Source organism: Capra hircus, chromosome 7, assembly GCF_001704415.2.
Source record: "Capra hircus breed San Clemente chromosome 7, ASM170441v1, whole genome shotgun sequence".
NCBI classification, from domain to species: domain Eukaryota; kingdom Metazoa; phylum Chordata; class Mammalia; order Artiodactyla; family Bovidae; genus Capra; species Capra hircus.
The window spans coordinates 72,330,969-72,352,909 of record NC_030814.1 but is presented as its reverse complement, the minus strand read 5'-3'; the positions used below and the strand labels follow the sequence as shown (position 1 = coordinate 72,352,909).

The window sequence follows — 21,941 nt, the reverse complement described above, 5'->3', positions numbered from 1 at the left end:
AATGCCATGTCTCAGACTGTGATTGGTGAGCTGACTCCACGCCCACCTTCAGGAACAGACCCTGATTGGCTGCTCAGCATATCCCTTCTTCCTGGCTCTGTCTATTGATTCAGAGACAGTCAGGTCACCCAATCAGAGCCAATGAGACATGAGAATATTCCTAGAGCTTCTGGGAAAGAAAGGTCTGCCTTGTCTTACATGGAAGCCTGGGAAAGGTCTTCATTGTTCCCCTGAAGGATGTGGTACAAGACTAGGATGACTGCAGCTATTTTGCTACTAGGAAGGGATAGCCAGGAGCTGCCCAAGGCAGGGTGTGGGGAGGAGCTCCATGTAGAGCCTCAGGGTGAAACAAGGAAGTCAGACAAGAGAGATGGAGAGACATGAGGTCTCTGTAAACATCTTTGCAGCTGCTGAACCAAGCCTCACCGGATACTAACCCTACCTCCAGACTTTAAAACTCTCTAGTTCAATAAGCTCCTCCATGATACAATCATTAATGCGAGTTTTTCCTGTCACTTGCAACAGAAAGCATCTTAGCTGAACCTCCCTGCCAGCTGGGCCAGACAGATCAGGAAGAAGAGCTCAGGGATCAGGAAAACAAATTTCTTCCAAAGGATATGGGAGATCGGAATATCCATCTACCCACCTGGTCCTGGGGAAACTTCAGAAAAAAAGCCAGGGCTGAGAGAGGAGATGAATCTTTGATACTATCTGACTGGACAGAAAGAAATATTGGCTATTTGGCGTTTGATTAATCACCAATTCCATTCAAGTCCACAAATGTTTCCGGAAAGCCAGTCATATGCAGGACACTCTGCCAAGTGATGGAAGAGGCGCACACGAACTGGGCAGTCCCCACGGCGGGGAGCTCCCAGTCAGGTGAGGAATACAGGCTCAGACAAAGCTCATCTGATACAAGCAGGACTGGGATAAGTGCTCAGATACAGATACGGACTGACTGGCCCTGGGAATCCAGCAGAAGAAGGCTGTGGGGAAGACAGAGCCCCGGCATAGGATGATGTTCCCTGCCCACCAGGTTTCCCAGGTGGTGCTAGTGGTAAAGAACCCGCCTGTCAATGTAGGAGACTCAAGAGACACGGGTTCGATCCCTGGGTCGGATAGATCCCCTAGAGGAGGAAATAGCAACCCACTCCAGTATTATTGCCTGGAAAATCCCACGGACAGAGGAGCCTGGAGGGCTACAGACCATGGGCCACAAAGAGTCGGACACAACTAAAACAGCTTAGTGTGCATGTACATACCCTGCCCACCAGGACATGCCATCACCTCTACCCCAAGAGAAGAGAATACCCCGCCCCCCATGAAGACACTTCAGGGCCTAGAATGGTCCCAAATGCCAGGTGCATTTGTGGAGCTGTCCCTCGATCCCTAACCTTACTGAGTGGTCCAGATTCTGTGCTCCCCAAAGTGTGGGATGAGGACCATAGCCAGGGTTTGCTTTTAGGAGTACCAAGAGTGAAATCAAGTCACACTGTCTTGCTCAGATGGTGAGAAAGCTGCTCCCTGTGTAGTTCTCTCTCAAACCTTCCATCAAGGACAAAATCGGGTTGGCGCTAGCCCATCTCTAACACCTCTCCAGCACTCCCTGAGTCCTCCCTCTAGCAGAGAGAGGGAGAGAGAAAGAGAGAGCAGACCTCTGCCTATTGCCTTCTGCAGGCAACAGGCTGTTGCTCAAATTTCTTCACACTATTTTGTTTTTGTGGCATTTATTTTAACAGTTGTCTTCTATTTATGGCAAGTGATATTGGCTTTCCATTTATGGCAGTGATAAAAAAGTTTCCTTACATTTCATTTCTTTAAGTTTTTTTTTTTTAACAGGGGGCTGTTGGAAAGAAAAATATGAGATAATACAAGGGGGACACAGATACAATCAAAAGTGTGAAGGTGGGGTGTGAGTGACGAAAGTTGGGGGAATATTCATTGCACAAACATGGGCTACCTGCCTACTGTGTGCCAGGTGCTGGGAACACAGAAAGGAACCAAGGCAGCAAAACCCTGTCCTCGCTGAGCTTACAGTCTCATAGCGGACAGGTAGGTAAAACGCAGCCGTGTTAGATGATGCTGGGTGATCTGGTATGAATCCTAAGCAGGGAACAGCGTGGCCGTGCCTGCAAACCCACCAGGTCCAGCTTCACTGAAAACCTGGGCATGGGGGCAGACTTGGAGGAAGTAAGTGGAGCCTTCACAGATGCCCTGGGAAAGGGACACAGCAGGAAGGAGAAACAGAAGGGCCCATCGTGTTGCTGTCCCCTCCTCACTGAGGCTAGGATTGGAGACTCCCGCTGGTTGCTATGACACACTGAGGAAAAGTCCACATCAATGCACTGTTCTCTTCCTTTGGTATAAACAAGCAAAGGATGACCTGCAGAGATGAGATAGTGTAGCCTGCAAAGCAGCCCCCAGGGTCGCTGCAGCTGTACCTGGCCCACACTGTGCACAGGTGCAGCGCCATGTGTGAGATGGGGACCCTGCAGGACAGGGCCCCCCTGGGGCTTTGAAATCATCTCCTTCTGAGTCATCAAAGTGCCACTGACTTATGGTCGATAATTGTAGGGGTATTGAGTGCACTTTATTACTCCCTTTATTGAAAATTGGCCATCTATCTGTGGTCCATCTGCAGCATGGTAGGTAGGAAAGCTGAGATTCCCAACTGTGGCTCCCCTGCTTATGAGCTGTCTGCTTCTAAGCAGATTCTTTTATTCCTTTGATCTTTCATTTTCTTGTGTATAGGAGAGGGTAACATATTGTACTGGTCTTGGTATGTGTGACCAGTCAGTAAATGTTGTCCTGTCCTCCATATACCTAAGTCTGTGTTGTCTGGGACACCCCATCTTTCTTCCACAAATGGGAGCTGGCAGAGCCAGGAGATGGCAGGAAACCCATTCATTCATTCAGTAAGTACTTGTGACTCCACTCCAGGCACTGCTCCAGTCACTAGAGGCACAGCAGCAAACCAAAGATGGATAAGATCTTGCTCCCATGGGATCATGTCATCAAAACAATGCATGAGATTTCAGCATGAGTCTCAAGGACTGTTCACAGGCACCAACTCAGATTGAGTGTCCAGAGGAGGCTTTGCCAGAAGATGGGACATTGGTGTAAGAAGGGGCAAGCTTTGTAAAGGTTTGGGGGGACAGCACTCCAGGCAGACAGAAAAGCAACGTCCCTGGGAGCTGTCTGAGCCATAGAAAAGCCCAACTGCTGGAGGAAGTGAGCACTGGGGAATTTAGTATAAGAGGACGGGAGTCGTCACTCCCTGTGGCCTTGGGAAAGGGAGAAGCCTTGGGGGAAGACTGTGTGGCCTGGGCAGTATGAGGAAGGCTGCAGTTCTCATCCCCTGCCGGGATCCCTTTGACAGCTTCTCTAGAAACTCCCAGCTTGAGGGAGACCCTGGACTCCTACCCACCTGGCCAGCCCCCGACACACAGCCTCTGGGGTCAGTTCCATCTTTGACCAGACCCATGAGGCATCCACGTGCTGGCTAAATTTCCCTTCCTGAAGCCTCTCCAGGTTGGAAGAAATCTCTGTGGTTTGGATGAAGGCAGGGATGAGGTGGAGGGGGAGAGAGCAAAGTGTGTTTGTTGGCGCCAGAATTATAGCAGAAGCCAATGCTGGAAACCTTCCCAAGTATTTAGAAATTAAAATAATAAAAGAAAACTGAGCATATGGAGTTTGTAAAGTGCCGTCCATCTTTAAGAAGGGACACAACTTGCTCAGGATGCACGGGAGATCTGGGGCCCTGGGGGACACATCCATGGGATAAGGATAGACACTCACCTGATAGGTGGGGGCCAGCGACAGCGGCACGTACTGCCCCAGGCCATGCAGAGCGCCGGAATCCCCTTTGGGTTCCACTTTTAGAAGAAGAGAAAGAATTCCCCTATGTCTCCTCCCTAATCCTGTGGGAGTCCCCAGTCCTTCCCTACCCTGGGAATGTCCCCTTCCCCTAACTCAACTCCAAACCTGTCTTTAATTCTTCTGCATCCAACTCCAGAGTGGTCCTATAGGCTCAGCTTCAAAAACACAGCCCAATCCAGCAGCTTCTTTCCCCCTCCCCACCTCCACTCCAGTTTGGCGCCCCCATCTCTACAGCAACTGCCTCTGCCTGTCTCCCAGTGCCTTTCTCCTCACCTCAGCCTGGTCCAATCTGTCCTCCCCACGGCCAGTAGATGGATCTTTTCTGCTTCAGCTCACTTAGGACAAAAGCTGAGTTCCTGCCCGTGGCCTTCAGGTCCTGCATGATCCAGGTCCTATTTCTGCCATCACTGCTCTTCCTTCTATTCCTCAACTTGTCACGGTTGTTTTGCCTCAAGACCTTTGCACACTGAGCTCCCTCTGCCAGGAACACTTCCTCAGCTCCTTCTGTGATTGACTCCTTATTCAGGTCTCAGCTCTAATGCCACCTCCTCAGAGAAGCCCTTCCTGGCCACCCCGTCTAGAAGGCCACCTCTCCAGTTCCTTTTGACATTGGTATATTTCTACATACACCTGACACTATCTAAAATTGCCATGTTTGCTGGTTTGACTTGTCCCTCTATCATGCAAGGGCCATGAGCCCTGGACTTTGTCTGCCCTGTTCCCTGCTGTGTCCAGCACACCTGGAATAGCACTTGACCCAGAGGAGAGCCTTCACAGCCATCTCCTGAATGGGGCCTGACTGAATGCAGGACCGCCTGGTTTATTTGGGCATCAATCAAGTGTGTCAGTAGCATCACACACAGCCTTGCAACTGCTGAGAGGCAAGCATGGCCTCGCTAAGGCAGAGTTCACGAGATGCTAGTGGAGCTCTGGGGTCAGGAGTTAGGGCACCACAGGGTAAAGCCCATACCCAGCCAACTCACCAGATGCTTCTGCATATGTTGGGCCACCCACCCCATCCTGACAGAGCAGAAACCAGGTAAAAAAGCTTGACTTGCAGCTCCTGGAGTTGGGAGCCCACCTGCGAGGCCCAGGTGCCTCTTTCCCCAGCAGGTGCTCAGGTGTCCCCAGTGCCAGACAACCCAACTGGCAAACATCTACTCCCAGAGCTGACTGGGAGGTGTGGGCAGTGGGGCGAAAGGGGAAGGTAGATGCCCCATGTGAGCCTTTGAGGAGGAGACCTGGTCAGCCTGTGAGCCCTCAGGGTCCTTCAGGGCTCTTGAGTGCCTTGGCCTGGGTGTGCAGAGATGGCTGCATGGGGACATGTAGACACCTGGGGGTCAGGGGGCAGAGAGGATCTGCCCCTGGGGGTGGCCGGGCTTGTGGAAGGGAGTGGAGGGTCTCCTCCCACAGCCCCTGCCCCTCCCCCCTTCCGCCCCCGCGTCTGGCTGCTCCTCTCCCGCTCTGCTGCACGCTGGCCTCGGCAAGATGGATTTTCCTGGCTCTGCCAATCTTGCTGCCACCTGTTCGCGCTGTGCTGGAGCCAGCAAAGTGGCTCAGCTTCAAACCCAGAGCAGCTGGGGGAGCGGTTGCCAAGGCTCATCGTCCCCCCTTGCGCCCCTCCTTTGATGCAGCGGCAGCAGCTTGGGCTCTGAGTCATCCTGTCACCTGCTGTCATCTGGGCAGCCCCTTCTTTCCCCATGCCCCTGCCAGACCCCTCCAGACCCCTCCAGCCCTCCCCAGGCCTCAGGCCCTCATGTCCAGGCTGCATAGTGGGGAGAGGCAGGGGCGTTCACCACCCCTTGCTGCCCCCACCCCCAGCCCAGAGTCTCAATCTCCATCTCCCTTTCCATGGGATTTCCCACTTTACTGCTCCCCAGGGCTCCAGACAGAAGGACTGAGGCTTGTACCAGGGCCCGGACAAGCCAGGAGCACCTGGCTTTACCCACTGAACCTGTGACAGAGCAGGTGCCAGTAACACCCCAGGCAGAGCAAGCTCCAAACCTCCAGGAGAAGGAGGCCTCTGGAAACTTCCTGCAAGAGCAATCCAACCCAAGCTCGAGGCTCAGGTCCTCGCTCTGGCCTGAGCGCTTGCTCCATGACCTTGACGAAGCCCCTCTGAACCTCTGTGTCCTTGCCTAGCAAGGGGCTGGGTTGGGGCCCATGCCGCTGCAAAGAACAGAGGACTATCGCCTTGAACTTCTTCGGGAACAAGGAAAGGATATAATTAAACATACGCGTGGGACAGAGACATGCAAACTGTAAAGTACTGCGCAGCCTGAGGAGCTGTTTTTACTCTTTCTCACGGGGCGTGGACCAGCTCCCCGTGGCCAGAACGCGTGCATGCCCGGCCCCCGGGGGGAAAGACGCGGGCTGTGTCTGACTTCAGAAACACTGACTCCAGCTGAAGGGGCCTCTGAAGACTGAGAGACAGACACATCAGAAGATAGAGCAGGACACAGGCAGACAGACAAATAAACACAGATGAAATAGCCGGCAAGGCCGATGGCTCTCCTGATGGGAACAGACAAGCGATGGTGGCTGGGTTCCCATAGCCTGGGGCCTCTCTCTGCTCCACCAGGATCCGTGCCTGCCTCCTGCCCTCAGTCTTCAGCTCTCACGCACGTGGTCCTGAGGGCACACCCTGCTGCTCACATGGCTGCCTCCTGCAGCCACAGATGCCGGGGTGGGGGGTGGGGGTGGGGAGGGGGTTTGGCCCCTCCACATCCTGAGATGCTACTGAGAAGGGAAGCATTCTCTGGCATTAGAAGGAAGGGATCTTCCTTTGGCGCAAATTACCTGGAAGGAGGTGTGTCTTTATCAGTGATGCTGCCGCTGCTTAGTCGCATCAGTTGCGTCCATTTCTGTAGACCGCCAGGCTCCTGGGGATTCTCCAGGCAAGAATACTGGAGTGGGCTGCCATGCCCTCCTCCAGGGGATCTTCCTGATCCAGGGTTCGAACCCAGGTCTCCCACATAACAAGAGGCTTCTTTAGTAATAGGAAACTCCGGACCATTTCCCACGTGAGGGCAGGTGGGGGTGGGGCTGGGGTGGTGGTGCGAATCCCTGGGGATGGGTCATCAAAGAGGAGCTGAGGACACTGGTGGAGAAACCATAGTGTCTGCTCGAGTTTATCAAAGTGCATCTTCCTCTGGGTGCCCAGCGCTAGTCACAAGGATCTGCAGGTGAGCAGAGAGCACTAGGAGCTCCCAACACCATTTACTTGGTGGGGGTGGGCTGGACAGGTGGGCTGAGCTCCAGAAGGGTCTGGATGAGACAGGGGCTCAGGCTGGCAGCCCTGCTTGCTCTTTGCCCCTGCTAAGCAACCCCAGAGCTGCCAGATCACTCCTCCTAGAATGAGTGTAGGGTCCGTCCCTCACCTGCCTACATCCCGTCCATGGCTTCCCACCGCACATGTAATAAAGCTCCAATCCTATTCATAGTTTACAAAGGCTGCAGAGTCTACCTATCTACCTCTCCAACTTCATGGGCCACCTTTTCCTTGCTCAGCTCTCCATCCACGCCAGCCTACTGTTCCTCCAACTGGTCCTACCTCAGGGCCTTTGCACTTGCTGTGCTCTCTGCTTGGGATGCTCAAACCATCAGTTCTTGTTTCCTTTATTTTTTTTATTTGTATTACTATTATTAATTTTTTGTTGTATATTTTCAAACTATCGGTTCTTGCCTTGGTTGCCTTCCTCTCATCATTTAGGTCTCAGTGGCTAAGTCTCCTCACCCACTTAGTGCCCCCCTCCTTCCTCTGAGCATGGTCTCATCTCCTTGGGTTTTGCTTATTTGTTTTCCGTGGAGCACCTGTATGAAGCTATTTCCTTTATGTGGTTGTAGTCGGTCCCTGTTCTATAGAATGCAAGCCCTTGTCTTGTTCCCTGCTGTTTCCCTCCTTTGGGAGCAGAGCCTGGAATGCAATAGGCATTGAATAAATAAATAGGCCCTCAGTGAAGGAGTGGATCCTGGAGGAGGAGACCAAGTGTCCCCAGAAAGGGGAGCCCACATCCAGGAAACTGCACAGGGCAGAGGGGAATGCAGCTGAAGAAACGGGCATGACTGTTTATCACCTGAAGCTGGTGTGTTACTAGGTCCACTCACAGACGAGGCAGTTGAGAGCTTAAATCACGTGTGTAAAGTCACACTGCTTATGAGAAGAGTAGGACTGGGACTCTACATCCCACTTCTCCTCTGTGGCTTGTGGCTTCCCAGCAGGTTGGAGAAAGGTCATAGAGGACTTGTCTGTCTCCCTAGAGTCACTCACATTCCTAAAAGGGCTTTGCCTGCTTAAAATGTCAGTGGAGGCAAGCCACAGGCACCAGGCTTACAAGGACTGCAGGCTGGTGGGGACAGTGACCAGGAAAGAGGAGCCAGGAAAGTGGGGCCTGCTACTGGGTAGGCAAAGGGTGAACAGAGGGCTTACTCATGATCAGACAGGGATGCTTGGAGGAGAGCTGTACAAAGAGACTGCACTCATCCTCCAAGATGAGAATAACTAAAGTCTTGGGTGTGAGCCCCAGTGCTGAGCCTGGCAACACATCTTGACTTTTGGCTGAGCTGGCCTCCTCTGTGGAATGGAGATAATAATGCCTACCTCCCAGAGCTCTGTGTGTGACTGTGTTTTTATAAATCTTCAAGAGTTGTGCAGGTGTGCATTGGTGAGGACCCATTTGGCTTCAAGGGTCAGAAATCATATCTCAAAGTTGCTCAAGCACAAAAGGGAATTCATGGGTTCTTGTAATTGAAAAGTTAGGGAGAGGATGTTGCCTTTAGGTATGGCTGGATCAGGGCACTTTAACAGAATGAGTCTCTCTCCTTGTCTCTGTTAGCTCTCTTTAGGGGCAGCATCTTGCCAATAAATGGCCATCACCCACTCATGTCAGCTATGCTGACAGATGAACAACCTCATCTGAAAGGAAACATCTTCCATTAAGCTTAAGTCCTGGTTTAAGTCCCAGGGTTGATTCTCAGTGGCACAAACTGGGAGCCTAACCTGAACCAACCACCAGGGTAATGGAAGCCAGGATACTGGGATCCCTGACTGATCACTCCTGAAGCCAGGGAGAGGCAGTGGCTCTACCTGAACCACAGAGACTGTGAGCGGTGCTGGAGGAGGTTCTCCAAAGGGACAAGGTACTGCTGCTACCAGAAGAGGGTGTCCGGGGGCCCAGCCACAAGTAACAGATGTTCACAGCAAGACAACAGCGGCATTCCCACCCCTCCAGCAGGCACTGCAGAGCAGCGCTTTTTAGGGCTTCAGGTTGGGAGGCTCCAATCTGGGGCTGCCCTGCAGGCACTCAGAGGAGGTCACTTCCTTGATACTGAACGGAACTACTGTGAGAGTTACACGAATCGTTCCACACATGTGAACTGTAAATGGTGAAAACACCCTTCAGATGTTAGAGATCATCTTTCACGTTGTTTTGGAATTGAAGACAAGTGAGGAACTGCAGGATTTTAAAATGGAAAGGGACTTAGGAATCACTGGCCACCACCCTCCTCCCCGCCTTGTTTTATAGCCATCACTTTAAGGCATCAAGAAGAGTGAGTTTCAGGAGCAGATCACATCATATCACTCCTCCTTCTAAACTCTCCACTGGCTTCCCTTTGTTCTTGGACGAGCCCAGTTCCTCCTCCTTCCCCCTCGAGTGTGCCTGGGATCTGGGTCCCTGCCACCTCTCAGACCCAACCCCCTGTATCCCCTTCTGCCAGCCCCTTGTGCCCCAGCCACACCGATTTTCCTGTGGTGGCACAAGTACGCCAAGTTAATTTCCTTCTCAGATGTTTTGTGCTTGCTGTTCCCTCTGCCAGAAACACTCTTCCCCCAGAACTTCAAGCAACTGTCACTTTCTCCTCACTCAGGTCTCAGCTGAAACATCACTTTCTCAGAGTTTCCTTGCTTTCCATGCCTTCTCCCCTCCACTCTCTCTCACTTTACAATTTTATATTTTTTCACCATCTTGTTGGTTTATTTATTGCCAGTCTCTGTCCTGCCTGACAGCCCCTCTGGAATAATGAGATCCAAGAAAACAAGACCCATATGCAGCACAGGGCTTGGCATAAAGTTAGGGGTCAAAAAATGCTTGCTAAATGAATGAGTTCATGGTTGGAGAGATGGTTCGTGGATGGTGGATGGGTAGGTAGGAAGATGAGTGAGTAGGTGAGTAGATGGATGGGTGGGTTTGTGGATGGGTGGGTGGATGGGTTTGTGGGTAGATGAGTGGATGGGTGGATAGGTCAGTGAGGAAATGGGTAAGTAGGTAGCTGGATAGATGGTGGATGGGTGAGTAGATGAGTCTGTGGATGAGTGGATAGATGGTAGGTTGGTAGATGGGTGGATGGGTAGATTGGTGAGTGGATGGGTGGGTGGATGAGTAGATGGGTGGCTGGATGGTGGATGAATGGGTAGGCTGAGCCCATGCCCTGTCTAGCCCTGCCTTCACTCTCTAACCTGTTTCTTGTCCTTTAAAAAGTGTCCTGTTAACCCCTTTAGATTAGAAGCTGACTTGGGGCTCTGGTAGCTAAAGCCCCTTCAGACCCCCCACTTTACATCAGCTCAGGCACTACAGCCTCAGTGCCGCCTGCTCCAGTTGTTGAATTCACCTGACTTCAACAACTATTAAACCGATCACTAGGTTAATAAAGCCCCTTACCCTGCAGTAAGAACACCGCAGGGACCCACTTCCTCCCTTGCCTGCTGCCTTCTGCTGATCAGTTGGGCCTGCCTGTCACAGTTGCCAGGAGCTGGCAGAGAGCTCAGCAGCTCCTCTCCCTGGCAAGCCATACATACAGGTGAGCTGAGCTCTTTTGTCCTCAAGGAAACCCCCAGGGAAGGTGTCACTCAGTACCCCAGGGTGGTTCTTGGAGGTGGGAAGCAGGAGGCAGCCGGTTGCTTTGAGAAACCCCCGCCTGAGCTAGGGGGCCAGTGAGGTTGATGGGGGTTGCTGCTGCAATGGGGCCATGGCAGCCTCACACACACATGCAGCCTGGTGTGAGCAGCCCCGGTGTCTCAGCAACAGAGGCTGGAGGAGGGAGGGGGCACTGCTTGACCCCAACTCAGTCAAATCACTGAAGAGCAACAGGGTCCGGGGGAGCACTCAGGCAGATGGGATTGGGCTAGCAGCCTGGGGAGCGCAGGGTTGGACCCACTGAGCTGAGAGTCCACAGTCAGAGAATGCCCTGGTGCAGGCCCCAGGCCATTCTCAGCATGAGGTCCTGAGGGCAAGGAAGACTCCTCTCCCTACCTGGAAACTCCCATCTTTGTGAAATCTGATTGAAGAAAATGTCAATTCTGCACATTGAACGGGGAAAACACACACACACAGCAGAACAAGAGACACAGTAAGATACTATGTTACCAAAAAAATCTAACATCAAGCAAAACTTCACCTCCTTATCTCAACATGTTATACCTGCATACAAGAAGAGAAAGGCCCTGAAGGTGACCCACCAGACTTTCATCAGTGGTCCCTTCCCTGGCAAAACCTGAGATTTGGGAGGAGGGATGGCGTTTGTAGTCTTTATTTTTTTTTTTTAAGAAAAATGAGGTATTCATGTTTTATACATGAAATTACAATTTAATTGTTAAAGATATTCACCAAGGATATTATTTAGAGTAGAATGGTCAGACTTAGCCCTGGAAGGAAGTGACATGAAGAGTCACAGGAAGGCATGAGGGTCCCAGTTGGCACTGGAGCCTCCCCCCAACCCACGGCAGGCTGGGCTGGTGGCTGGCAAGCCCTGTGAGCGCTGCCTTTCCACCTTGGGGCATCCCCAGGACAGGGTACCCTAGCTGCCTCCCTACACCTGACGTTCCTCACAGCTCCCTCCAAGATCCCACCCTAAGGTGACAGAGGCAGACCCAGGAATTGGTTCTAGGACTCGGGGAGCAGAGAGGGCAGGAGGACGGTGCCCAAGGGAGCAGGGAGCATTCCACTCTACTGATCCCATAACACCAGGGCTGCAGCCTCTCCGCTTCTGCCTAGCCAACCAACTGTGTGCACGTGCTCGTGCAAGGGGGTTATTTTATTAACCGGATAGATTAAGCATCTCTCCTTCTAATTACCAGTTTAATTAACCTTGGCACACAGTATGTACCAACCCCCGAGGGACTGAGTCAGAATTGCCTCGCTGGGTGAGCATCGCCCATCTGCTCTGCCTAGTTTCAGCTGGCCCTCCAGGGACTGGGACTGCAGGCTGTGAGGGCCAGGGGTGTGGTGGTACCATGGAGGAGCAGAGGGAAAAGTGGAGGGGGGTTGTCAGGAACCTCTCAGGAAGATGTTGGGTTCCAACATGGCCACCTCTTCACCAGCCCTTTTGGAAGTGATTCTGAGCCACCCTACTTGGATATCCCTAGGGCCTGTAGGGTAGCAATGGGCCCTGAGTAAAGCCTGGGAAGTGGAAGACTTGTAATAAACTACCACTTACTTAATGGTGACGGTGCAGCATGCTGCCTTCAATGCCTGGCCTCAGTTTTCTCATCTGTAAAATGGGCATGGTGAGACCTAGGACATGGGGCAACTTATGAAGTTTAATTCAGAGAACAGAGCTCAAGATGCTTTGTAATTACACTCATTTAGTCACTCACTTATTCAGCACATAGTTATGGAGCGCATACTATGTGTTGACAAAAGTAAGCAAAACAATGATGAACAGAGAGAATTCGGAGTCCAGGATCCATGAAAATTGGCCAGTGTCTGGCTAAGAACCCCAGAGTTACTCCCAAGTGTACACCCACACACTCCTTTCTGGCCTGTTGATCACGACTCTCTGCCCCAGCACACACCTCACAAACACCTGTACACAACACCCAGTCACAGGCAAGCTCCTTCACAGCCATGCGCAGAACACACAGCACCTCAGAAACACGCCCACACACATGGAGACAACTCTGTTCTCCAGAAGCGTGAGGCCAAGGATGTCACATTAATAAGAAGCACAGAGGCCCCGGTAAAGGGGGGTTATATATTTATTTATTTAAGGGCTTATTAAAATCCTAACCTAGTCCCCTCTTCACTAATGCAGTGTTATTGGAGCCTCCTGGTGCCTGTGTGGGAGGGTGAGGATGGGAGCATGTGTATCTGCATATGTGTGAGCAGAAGCCTCTGGATGCATTCTGTGCAGAGTGTGCTGACGTGTGCAAATCTGAGTGTGTGTGTGTATGTGCAACCGGGTGTATATATGCTTGTGTCCCCGTATGGAGGGTTAGTTTTGTGTCATGCTCTCATGCTTTTTAGGACCTTTCAGTAGTAAACAGTGTTCCTCAACCTATTTTTCACTCTCACCCCCATAAGGAGCCTCTACATTTTTTTTTCCTAATCGCCCCCTCCCTGAAATTGTAATACCACAATACCCTGTCTATCTGTTGGCGTACTGTGCTTTATATAGAGAAAGAGTCAGATTTTTTCACCCACCTCCACCCCCAAAAAACCAATTCTTTGCGTATCACCCCTGGAGTGATACTGCCCCTGATGAGAACTCATGATGTAGAGTGAGAGTTTCTTGCTCCAGCAGCCTACAACCCTGACGTCATGTGCCATGGCTCTCGGTGTAGTGGGCCCAGATGGAAATCTCTTAAAATGCAGAGCCCTGGCCCCTCCCCCCGCTGAGAACCCATAGTAAGCCTGGGAGGGAGTCCAGAAATCTGGGTTTTAGCAAGCTCCCAGTGTGCCTCCCCGATGCCCTGACCAAGGGAGGGCTCTGGGGTGGAAGGGAAATAGAACTACCAGAGATCACCTGAGCTGAGAGGACAGGGTCTGTCTGGAGCCCCCACCTAGTCCAAGAGAACTTGGAATCTCAACTCACAAAGGCTGGGCCCTGACTGGCAGGGCCTCACTATGGCAAAGCTGCCCCAAGGAACTTCAAAGAGACTCAAGGGAGTCTGGTCACTGGACCAGGACCCCTCCAACTGACCAGGACTTGGAGAAGTCACAATAAGGAGTGTGATCCCAACACAAGAAGTGTGTAATTGGAGGCTGAAACATACGCTAACCCAAGTGTCTGGAGCCCCCTTTTCCATCTGTGCACTAGAGCCATACTGACCTGGGTCTCTCTCCAGGGAACCCCCCCCAACCTCCTCCCAGTTCCAAGACGGAGGCAGAAAGTTACTCCAGCCCTGCACACCCACCAGCTTCTGGATTGCAATGGGAGCTCCAAGTTGTCAGGGATGTAACCTCCTCTGGGGATTGCCAAAGACCTGGTACCAAAATCAGTAGGAAAAAAAAAAAAAAAACCAGAGGCTTTCTACCTGACCCTGCCTTTTGTGGGTGCCAAAGGAAAGCTCTTTGCAAGACTGGACCAGTGCCAAGCATCAGCCCTGGGTGTCTGAGTGATCAGAACACAGGGGACCAATTGATGCTCTGTGGGCAGTGGTCCAACATGGGGCTGCCAAGGGGCAGATGGGAGCCTAGATGAAGGAAGGAGGGGCCATCGTGGAGGCTGAGGAGCAGGGAGGGGTGGTGGGGGGTATAAGTGATTCCGTGATGGCAGGAGAGGGGAAGGTGGAGTGAGAGTGGGTGGGAGATGAAGATGGAGATGGAGGGAGAAACAGCAAAAGTACAGGGAGGGAGGGACACTGCGGTCAGATGGGGAAGCCAGAAAGGCATCCTTCTCCCTCTCTTAAGCTTTTAAAGGCATCAGAGCATCTTGCTAATTGTTCATCTCCCAGAGACGCTAATGAAATTAACTCTGCAAAATGCTCATCAGGTCATCTGCAGAGGGCATGGTGCCAGGTTTCCACTTGGTCCAATCCTGTCCTCCTCCTCCTCCTCAGCTCCCCCTGCCCCTTCCTGACAATTCCCCCACCCCCTCCTTTTCACCCTGGCCCCTCAGCAGGGAACACCTCACCTTCAAACCTGCCTGAGAGCGCCCAGTGGGGAACATTAGAGATGGGGGCCGTGTAGCCAGGGAAACGCGTGAGTCGCAGATGCCATAGGTTTCGTGGAGCTGGAAAGGTTATCTCTGGTTGTGTTTCTGATTGTGTGTGTGTGGTAGCACATATACCATAGGATCATGTGTCTCTAATAAAACCATTTGTTAGACTGAACATTCTTTCAATCACTCAACAGACATTTTTGGAGCAGAGCCTGAGTTTAAATCCTTGTCCCATCCCTTACAAGCTGAGTGGCTTTAGGCAAGTACATCCCTTCTCTGTGCTTTAGTTTTTGTGTCCACACAGTGGGGGTTATAACACCATCTGTTTCCTAAGGGGCTGTGAGAATCCATAGAGATTAACCAGGTAAGGAGCTTAGTCCTGTGCTGGGCAAACGGTATTTCAAGAAATGTCAGGCGCTGGCCTTGGTCCTGAAGACTCCATGGTGAGAACGCCTCATTTCTTGAGCAGAGGCATAGGAGGGGACCAGGCGCAAAATTCTCAGTAGCATGGGACTGCATGGAGCATGGACACAAAAAATAGTCTGTGCATGAAAGAAGTGGAGATATCTGGCAGTATTTTTACATATGTAAATACACAGAGATAATATGTGTTTTTTATTGATTGTTCTCAATATTGATTCAGTATTGATTGATTATATTATTGATTGTGTGCATCTGTGTGGGTAGCATGTGGGAAGTCCATTTGTGTTAGAAGCAGAGATTGAGTGGATATTATATGGTGTTTTGTTATATGCTGTGCTGTGTTAAGTCACTTCAGTCATGTCTGACTGTGCGACCCTATGGACTGTAGCCCACCAGGCTCCTCTGTCCATGGGATTCTCCAGGCAAGAATACTGGGGTGGGTTGCCATGCCCTCCTCCAGGGGATCTACCCAACCCAGGGATCAAACTCAGGTTTCCTGTATTGCAGGCATATTCTTTACTATCTGAGCCACCAAGGATAATGATGTTATAATGACCTGAAAGAATTAAGACAGAATTCTAAAAGAAAATGTGCTTAGTGAAGAACCAGGAAGATACTTTTGTTAAATTGCACAGTGCTCTGTACCAACGAGCAGGAAAGTGCAGGGATGAATTGGTTTACTTGAGCAGATATAAACTAAAACCCTGTAAAAGGGTATGCTGTGTGTGTGTGCGTGTGTGTGTGTGTGTGTGTGTGTTTTGGGTTCAGGGAATGGGTGGATGTTGGGATTCTATGTGCAGAAGGGAATGGTCCAGTTATTGCTGGGGGTCCTGTGAAGAGGTTTGTTTCTAGTCTCTCTACCTTCTTAACCCCTACACATTCATTTGTGTTATAGCCGAGCTCTCACTACAGCCTAATGCTATGTCTTCTCCCACAGGCTGCAGTTTCCCCCAAAGGGTAACACTGAGCCATGCAAACACTAGGCACTAATAAATACTTTCCCTATCCTAGGCAAGGCTCTAGAACAGATTTTTATAAAGGATGATTCCGTGTCATTCTTTCACATTAAAAAAAAAATGATAGAAACCCAAGTGGGCTTTAGCAACAACAACAACAAAAAAAAAAACACTCTGAAAAACAAGTGTGTATCTGGTAGCTTCAGGAGCAGCTGGATCCAGGGGATTTGAATGAAGAACCAGGGTTTAGCCCTTCTCTCTTCTCCAGGCTCTGCTCTTCTTTGCCCAAGCTTTAGTCTTGGGCATGTGCTCCTCACAGGATGGAAGCCCTAAGATCACCTCTTTCCTTCTTCAAGTCCAGGAAGAGAAGAAATTCTTCCTCTCCTTAGTCCCAACAAAAGTCCTAGAAATGAGCCTTAGTGGTGTGACTTTGTTCACACATTCATCCTTGATTGAATCACACAGTTTAGGGAATAGTGGATGCTGTGCATCCTGAAATATGTACCATCCTCTGGAACTGGGGTGGGGTAGCCCCACATGAATCTCATGCACTGACGATGGGGAGGCGTGCTCCCTCAAAGGAAAGAGAGGAAGATACTGCTTTCAGAAGACAGACACTAAATGCTGAGCAGTGGGCAGATATGAGTGCTGGAATCATGGAAGGGACCATCAAGAGGCAATCTGGGGCCACCAAGAACAAGTCCTTCCTGCCAAACTAATTTCCTGTTTGATTGGGTTATTGGCCTAGTAGATCAGAGCAAAGCAGGGGACTCATGAGTCTTTGGCTATGCAGGGTATTTCCATTTGTTCTGTGGATGTGGCAGTTATATGTGAGCTAAAGGATGGAGTGATCAGAAGTTTCCCAAGTGGATGAAAGAGAAGCTGACTTATTGTCCCACTGCAACTTGTAGGTAGCATATAGAGAGACACTGAGCTGTCTTTGGTCCTGCTCTGAGCCATCTGTTTAGTAACAACTTGATTGAAAGCATATACAACTTCCCAGACTCATCTGGGAATGACAGGAAGCTGAAGAAAACAGCAAGCCCCCTGCCCTACATCCTCCATATCCTGAGAGGGCTCGATGTGGGAGACAGGGATTAGATGTAATACAGTGGAATAAAACTGGGACGAATTGAAGTTTCTGGATTTAAATTCAGAAAACCAGCAACCCAGGGTAGATGGGTAACACCCTGTTGTTGGCAGCACCCATGGCAAAGACCTAGGGCACTGTTCCTCAAAGAGAGGTTTTCAGACCACTGGCACCAGTAAGAAAAAAAATAACCGGTAGGGGATGGTAGGGGCTTGGTAAAAGGGTGGATTCCTAGACGTCTCCCCTGAATAAGAATGGGGAAGGAGCAGGGATTGGAGATTTGCATTTTAATCCCCATCACAGGAGCTTCTGGCACATCTTCAAGTCAGCAATGGTCTCGCCATGAACTCTGAGGTCCCTCAGTCTGGTGGGCATTAATAGTACGATGTCACTGATCAAAGCTGACTGGGACCCTACTCATGCGTGCACAAGGCCATATGGGCAGGAGATATGCCATCTCACTTCAGGAGATGGCTTCAGAGAAATGTTCCCACTGGAGAACTCCTGCAAGGGGCAGGCAGGGCGGGGGGCAGGGGGGCAATGTGTTAAGGGTGCCTGTATCAGCAGAACTGGAGAGAGAGAATCCAGGGCAGACCCAGACTTTGTGTTCCAAAGTCAAAGAAGTAAGTTTTCTGAAGGAAAGAAGTGGCAGACATGCTTGACGTGGCCCCAGAAGATGAACCCAATGAGGGACAGATTCCTGCTCCCTTGAGAAGAGACATTGCTGTCCAGCAGAGCAGGTGTCCTGTCAGTGGGGTATTGCAAGGGGCTACAGACACTTGCAGGAGCACCCTCCACCCCAGGGAGGATCTAGGTCCTCCTTCCCTTGGAGTCTGATGCTCAAGAGTAAATCAGGTTGGAGGTATCAGGTGCCCTCTTATCTGGCCATCAAGCTTTGGGTCTGAGATGAGCCCTTCCTGGCAGCCCTCCAACCTGGATTTTTATGTAGAATTCAGGTGAGACGTCTACTTGCCCATCTCCACAAGGGAATTCCTACTTCTTTTCCTGACATGGCCCTGAGTACCACTTGGAAGAGGGCAGCTGACCTGAGTGACTGAAAGGAGCCATGCGTGCGAAGATCTGGGCACAGGAAGGGATGGAGGTGGTGTGAGCCTGGGTGCTGGAGAAACAGAAGGGAGGCCACCATGGCCAGGGCCCACACAGAGCTGCAGAGTAGGCAAGGGGAGGGGCGTGCTGGGGCTGGAGGCTGTGGCCATCGCCGCTGCTGCTGTGCATCTATTCCAGTAGCTGCCTTCCAGGCATGCGGTAGGTATGTACTTTCTTATCCTCGAGTGGGGCCATAGTTCTGACTGTTGAATTGTGAGTGGAAGTGATGTGCTTTCTAGGCTGAGCCACTGACTGGGGGGAGGGTGTACCTCCAGAGCTCTCGTTTCCTCTCCCTCATGGGAGAGTGGCTGCTTTGTCAGCCCGAGTCCTTGAGTGACGAAGATCTGGAGCAGTAGACCCATGAGAAATAAGTCTTTGTTGACTTAAGCCACAGAGACTTGGGGGCGGTTACTACAACACAACCTAGTCTATCATGACTGCTACACACACCATCTTATTCCAGCTGAAGAGAGGGGGCCAGAACTGAATATAGAAATAGAACCTTTCTTTTCCTGTACCCCAAACCTCATTCCCAAGTTCTCATCCCAAAGCAAAAACTGCAGGATGAAATTTAAGGAGCATGGACATTGAAATCAAACCTTGTACAGAGTCATCTCAGCTAACCTCACAATGATTGAATAAGATTGGCCCTGGGCATAGGGTTCTTTCCTCCCCCGAGCCTCAATGACCTCATCTATAAAATAGGTATAATAATGTTCATTTAATAGGATTCCTTGTCAGGATCAAAGCAAATGTAATAGATATAGCAGAGTCTAGCACACACCATTAGGACATCATCTTATACCCTAGCCCCAATCCCAGTCTTTCATCCTCAACTACTTCCCTCCAGTACCCAAATGGGGGCTGAAAATGAAGATTCTGCTATTGTTTCACCTTTCTCACCCATTTCTTTCCTGAAAGTGGGATGAGGTATAGTGTCAGAGGGAGCAGCCTGGGCACACTGCTCCCCACAACTCACACACACAGTCCTGTTGGGTAGATCAGGGCCCCCTGACACAGTCTATGCACAAGCAAGCCCCAAAGCAGAGTTCAAAACCCAGAGCTGGTGAATATTTGTGGACGTTTTCATCTGGGCTTACATGAAATTAATTTTTTTTTAATTTTTAGTTAAAAATTTTAAATTAAAAAAAACTTCATATACAATGGCTTCTACTGAAAATTTGGAAGATGTGGCCCCATTGGGCCCCACCCTCTCAACCTGGCACCTGGAGAAGAACCAGCTGCGCCTGGAGATGGGACCCTGTGCCCAGTCCCTCCTTGGCACTGAAGTCCAGCATCTATAGATACCTAACTGGACACTGTCTGGTGTTTTTCACAGCAGAGTTAAGAGGAAAGCAAAACAGTTCTCACAACCCTTCTCTCTCAAAAGTGGGAAACAAAAGACAGACCGAGAGAGGGCCTCGTGTTTCAAGAAATATAGGAGAGCTCCTATCTCTTTGTGGAAGCGAAGACCATTCTTATGTCGCCCAGCGTGCAGCATCAATTGATTATATGTCATCGACTGGCCTTTTAGAATGCCCATCGACTACAGGCATTTTAGTTTGCGACCCTGCCCTTACCCTTCTCATTCTCCTCCCGACGCAGAGTAGGATCTTCTTTTTCTAACCATTCTCCTTGTGCACATGGTGCGCGTCCGTCATTTCCTTTCTCCTTCAAGGCAACCCTCTGTTTAGTTAAACCCGATTAGGGTATGGGGGTGGGGAACAGGAGGCTCCAGCAGCGGTCGTTGCTGGAGGCTCCGGGAGACTCCGTGACTTGCCCAAGGTCACAGAGCTAGAAGACGGAGGCCCATAGACTCTACCCCCAGAACTCTCTAGCTCCCAAAACCCAGTGGTTCCTTCACGCCCACGTCTCCTGCGAGGTGTGCGCTCCGGGCGCAAACGCTGCACATCTTGTTGATTGCGCTGCGTCCTAGCGTTGTTTTCTTTAGGTAAACGGTGCACATGGGGTTAGAGAAACCTAGGATCACTCTGAGGCCCACCTGGTTCTGTGGCTGGGACTGCGGGTGGCCCCTAGTCTGTCCTACCCGCGTACCTCTGCGCGCGGGCCAGGGCCCGGGAGCTTCCCGCAGTCCCCTATCCGAGCCGCGGGCTGGGTGGCGTACAGCAACACGCTGAAAGCCTCGGAGCACGGCCGGGAGGTGCGGAGCAGGGTGGGGTGGGGGAGAGGGCTGCGCGGAACAGCCGCCGGACACCGCTGTCCCTGGCCGCGGTCTGCAGCCTGGCGCCGCGCCGGGATCGCTGCAGCCCTGGGCCCCTCCCGGGCCACCTGTGCGCTGGCTGGCGGGCCCGGGAGAACCCGGATCCGGAGAATCGATCCACTCCGGGTTTCAGACTTTTGGCCGGTCCCTGGAGATCGCGCAGGGAGGTGGGAGGCCTCCCGCCCACCACCCCAGCCTCTCCCTGGGGGAGCCTCGGGCAACGCCGAGAGGGATCCCCAGAGCTGGGGGTGGCCCGTTCGCGCGGCGCGGGGCTGCTGGGCCCCTCCTTCCTTCCCCCGCCCCGCCCTGACGCCGCCCAGCTCCGTCGCTCCAGTCCGGGTTTTTCGGCGCCCGCCGGCCCGCTCCCCGGCTGCGGGCTCCGCGCGGCGGCTGGCTCTGTGCGCGGCGCGGCTGGCGCTGCGCTCCGCCCCGGCTGCATTGCTGCGCTCCCGGTGCCCAGGGGAGGCACGCGCCGCGTGCGCCCCGCAGCCGGCCGCCCGGAGGCAGCGCAGTCCGCTGGCATGGGCCCCGGGGGTGCCCGGGGCCGGGGCTCTGGGCTGAGGCGCTGAAAGGCGCCCTCCTGTCCGCGGGGCCCCGCGCCCGGCCCGCCCGCCTGCCTGCGGCCATGGCCGTCCGGTCCGGCCTGTGGCCAGCGCTCCTGGGCATAGTCCTCGCCGCCTGGCTCCGCGGTTCGGGTGAGTCACGCGCGCGCTCTGGGAAGGCTTGCGGGGGACCGTGCGCGCGAATGCTCGCTGCTCTAGGGGTCTTCTGACCCGCGCTGCTGGACCGGGTTGGGAGCCCCCCGAGGCCAAACTTTGCGAGGCGGGATGCGGGGGCCGCCTGTCGCTGCTGCGCAGCTTCCCCGCGCGCTTCCCCGGAAGCCTGGGTTCTGCCAAGTCCAGGAGCAGCTGTCAGCGCGTGGGGCTGGCGAGTGTAGACGCCCCACGCCTCTAGGCGGGGGAAGTTTGCTGGTTGCCCGGCCCCAGCGCAGGGTTGGGGGTTTAGATCAAAGCCCCGGGGAGTCTGGCTTGGCCGGTTAGCGGGTGAGAGGGTTTTGACCACATCCCAAGTGCCCAGGAAATTGAGGACGGGGTTTAAGATACCGTTTCCCGGCAGCATCTGCCCCAAACAGCTACTCACAATTCCCAGCTTGGCACCTGGCCGCTGCCCACGTCCGGAACACAGTGTCCTCCTCTGTCCCCGCCACACACTCTCGCACAGGCGCACACTCAGGCGTGGAGGCGCATACACCAGCCCCCGAGCCCTTGCAGTCCTGCACAGTGGAAGCACCAGGGCCCCGGGCCGGCACTGTGGCTCCTGGCCTTCCTGGTGCATAGGGGCCAGAGTTGTGTGTGGGGAAGCTCTAGCGCTCTCCCCTCTCTGTTTC

The 21,941-nt window shown here is 52.4% G+C and overlaps 1 protein-coding gene across 2 annotated transcripts in view; it reads left to right on the top strand.

Moving 5' to 3' along the window:
- The window catches only part of UNC5A (unc-5 netrin receptor A), a 64,620-nt gene continuing 63,674 nt past the window's right edge, over nucleotides 20,996–21,941 (top strand). The window contains exon 1 of one of the 2 annotated variants that reach the window (XM_018050634.1): nucleotides 20,996–21,249. In XM_018050634.1, coding sequence (XP_017906123.1) covers nucleotides 21,180–21,249 — 70 coding nt within the window. In that variant the 5' untranslated portion in view covers nucleotides 20,996–21,179. The remainder of the gene's footprint in view (nucleotides 21,250–21,941) is intronic. The other variant, XM_018050633.1, reaches the window with a different exon arrangement.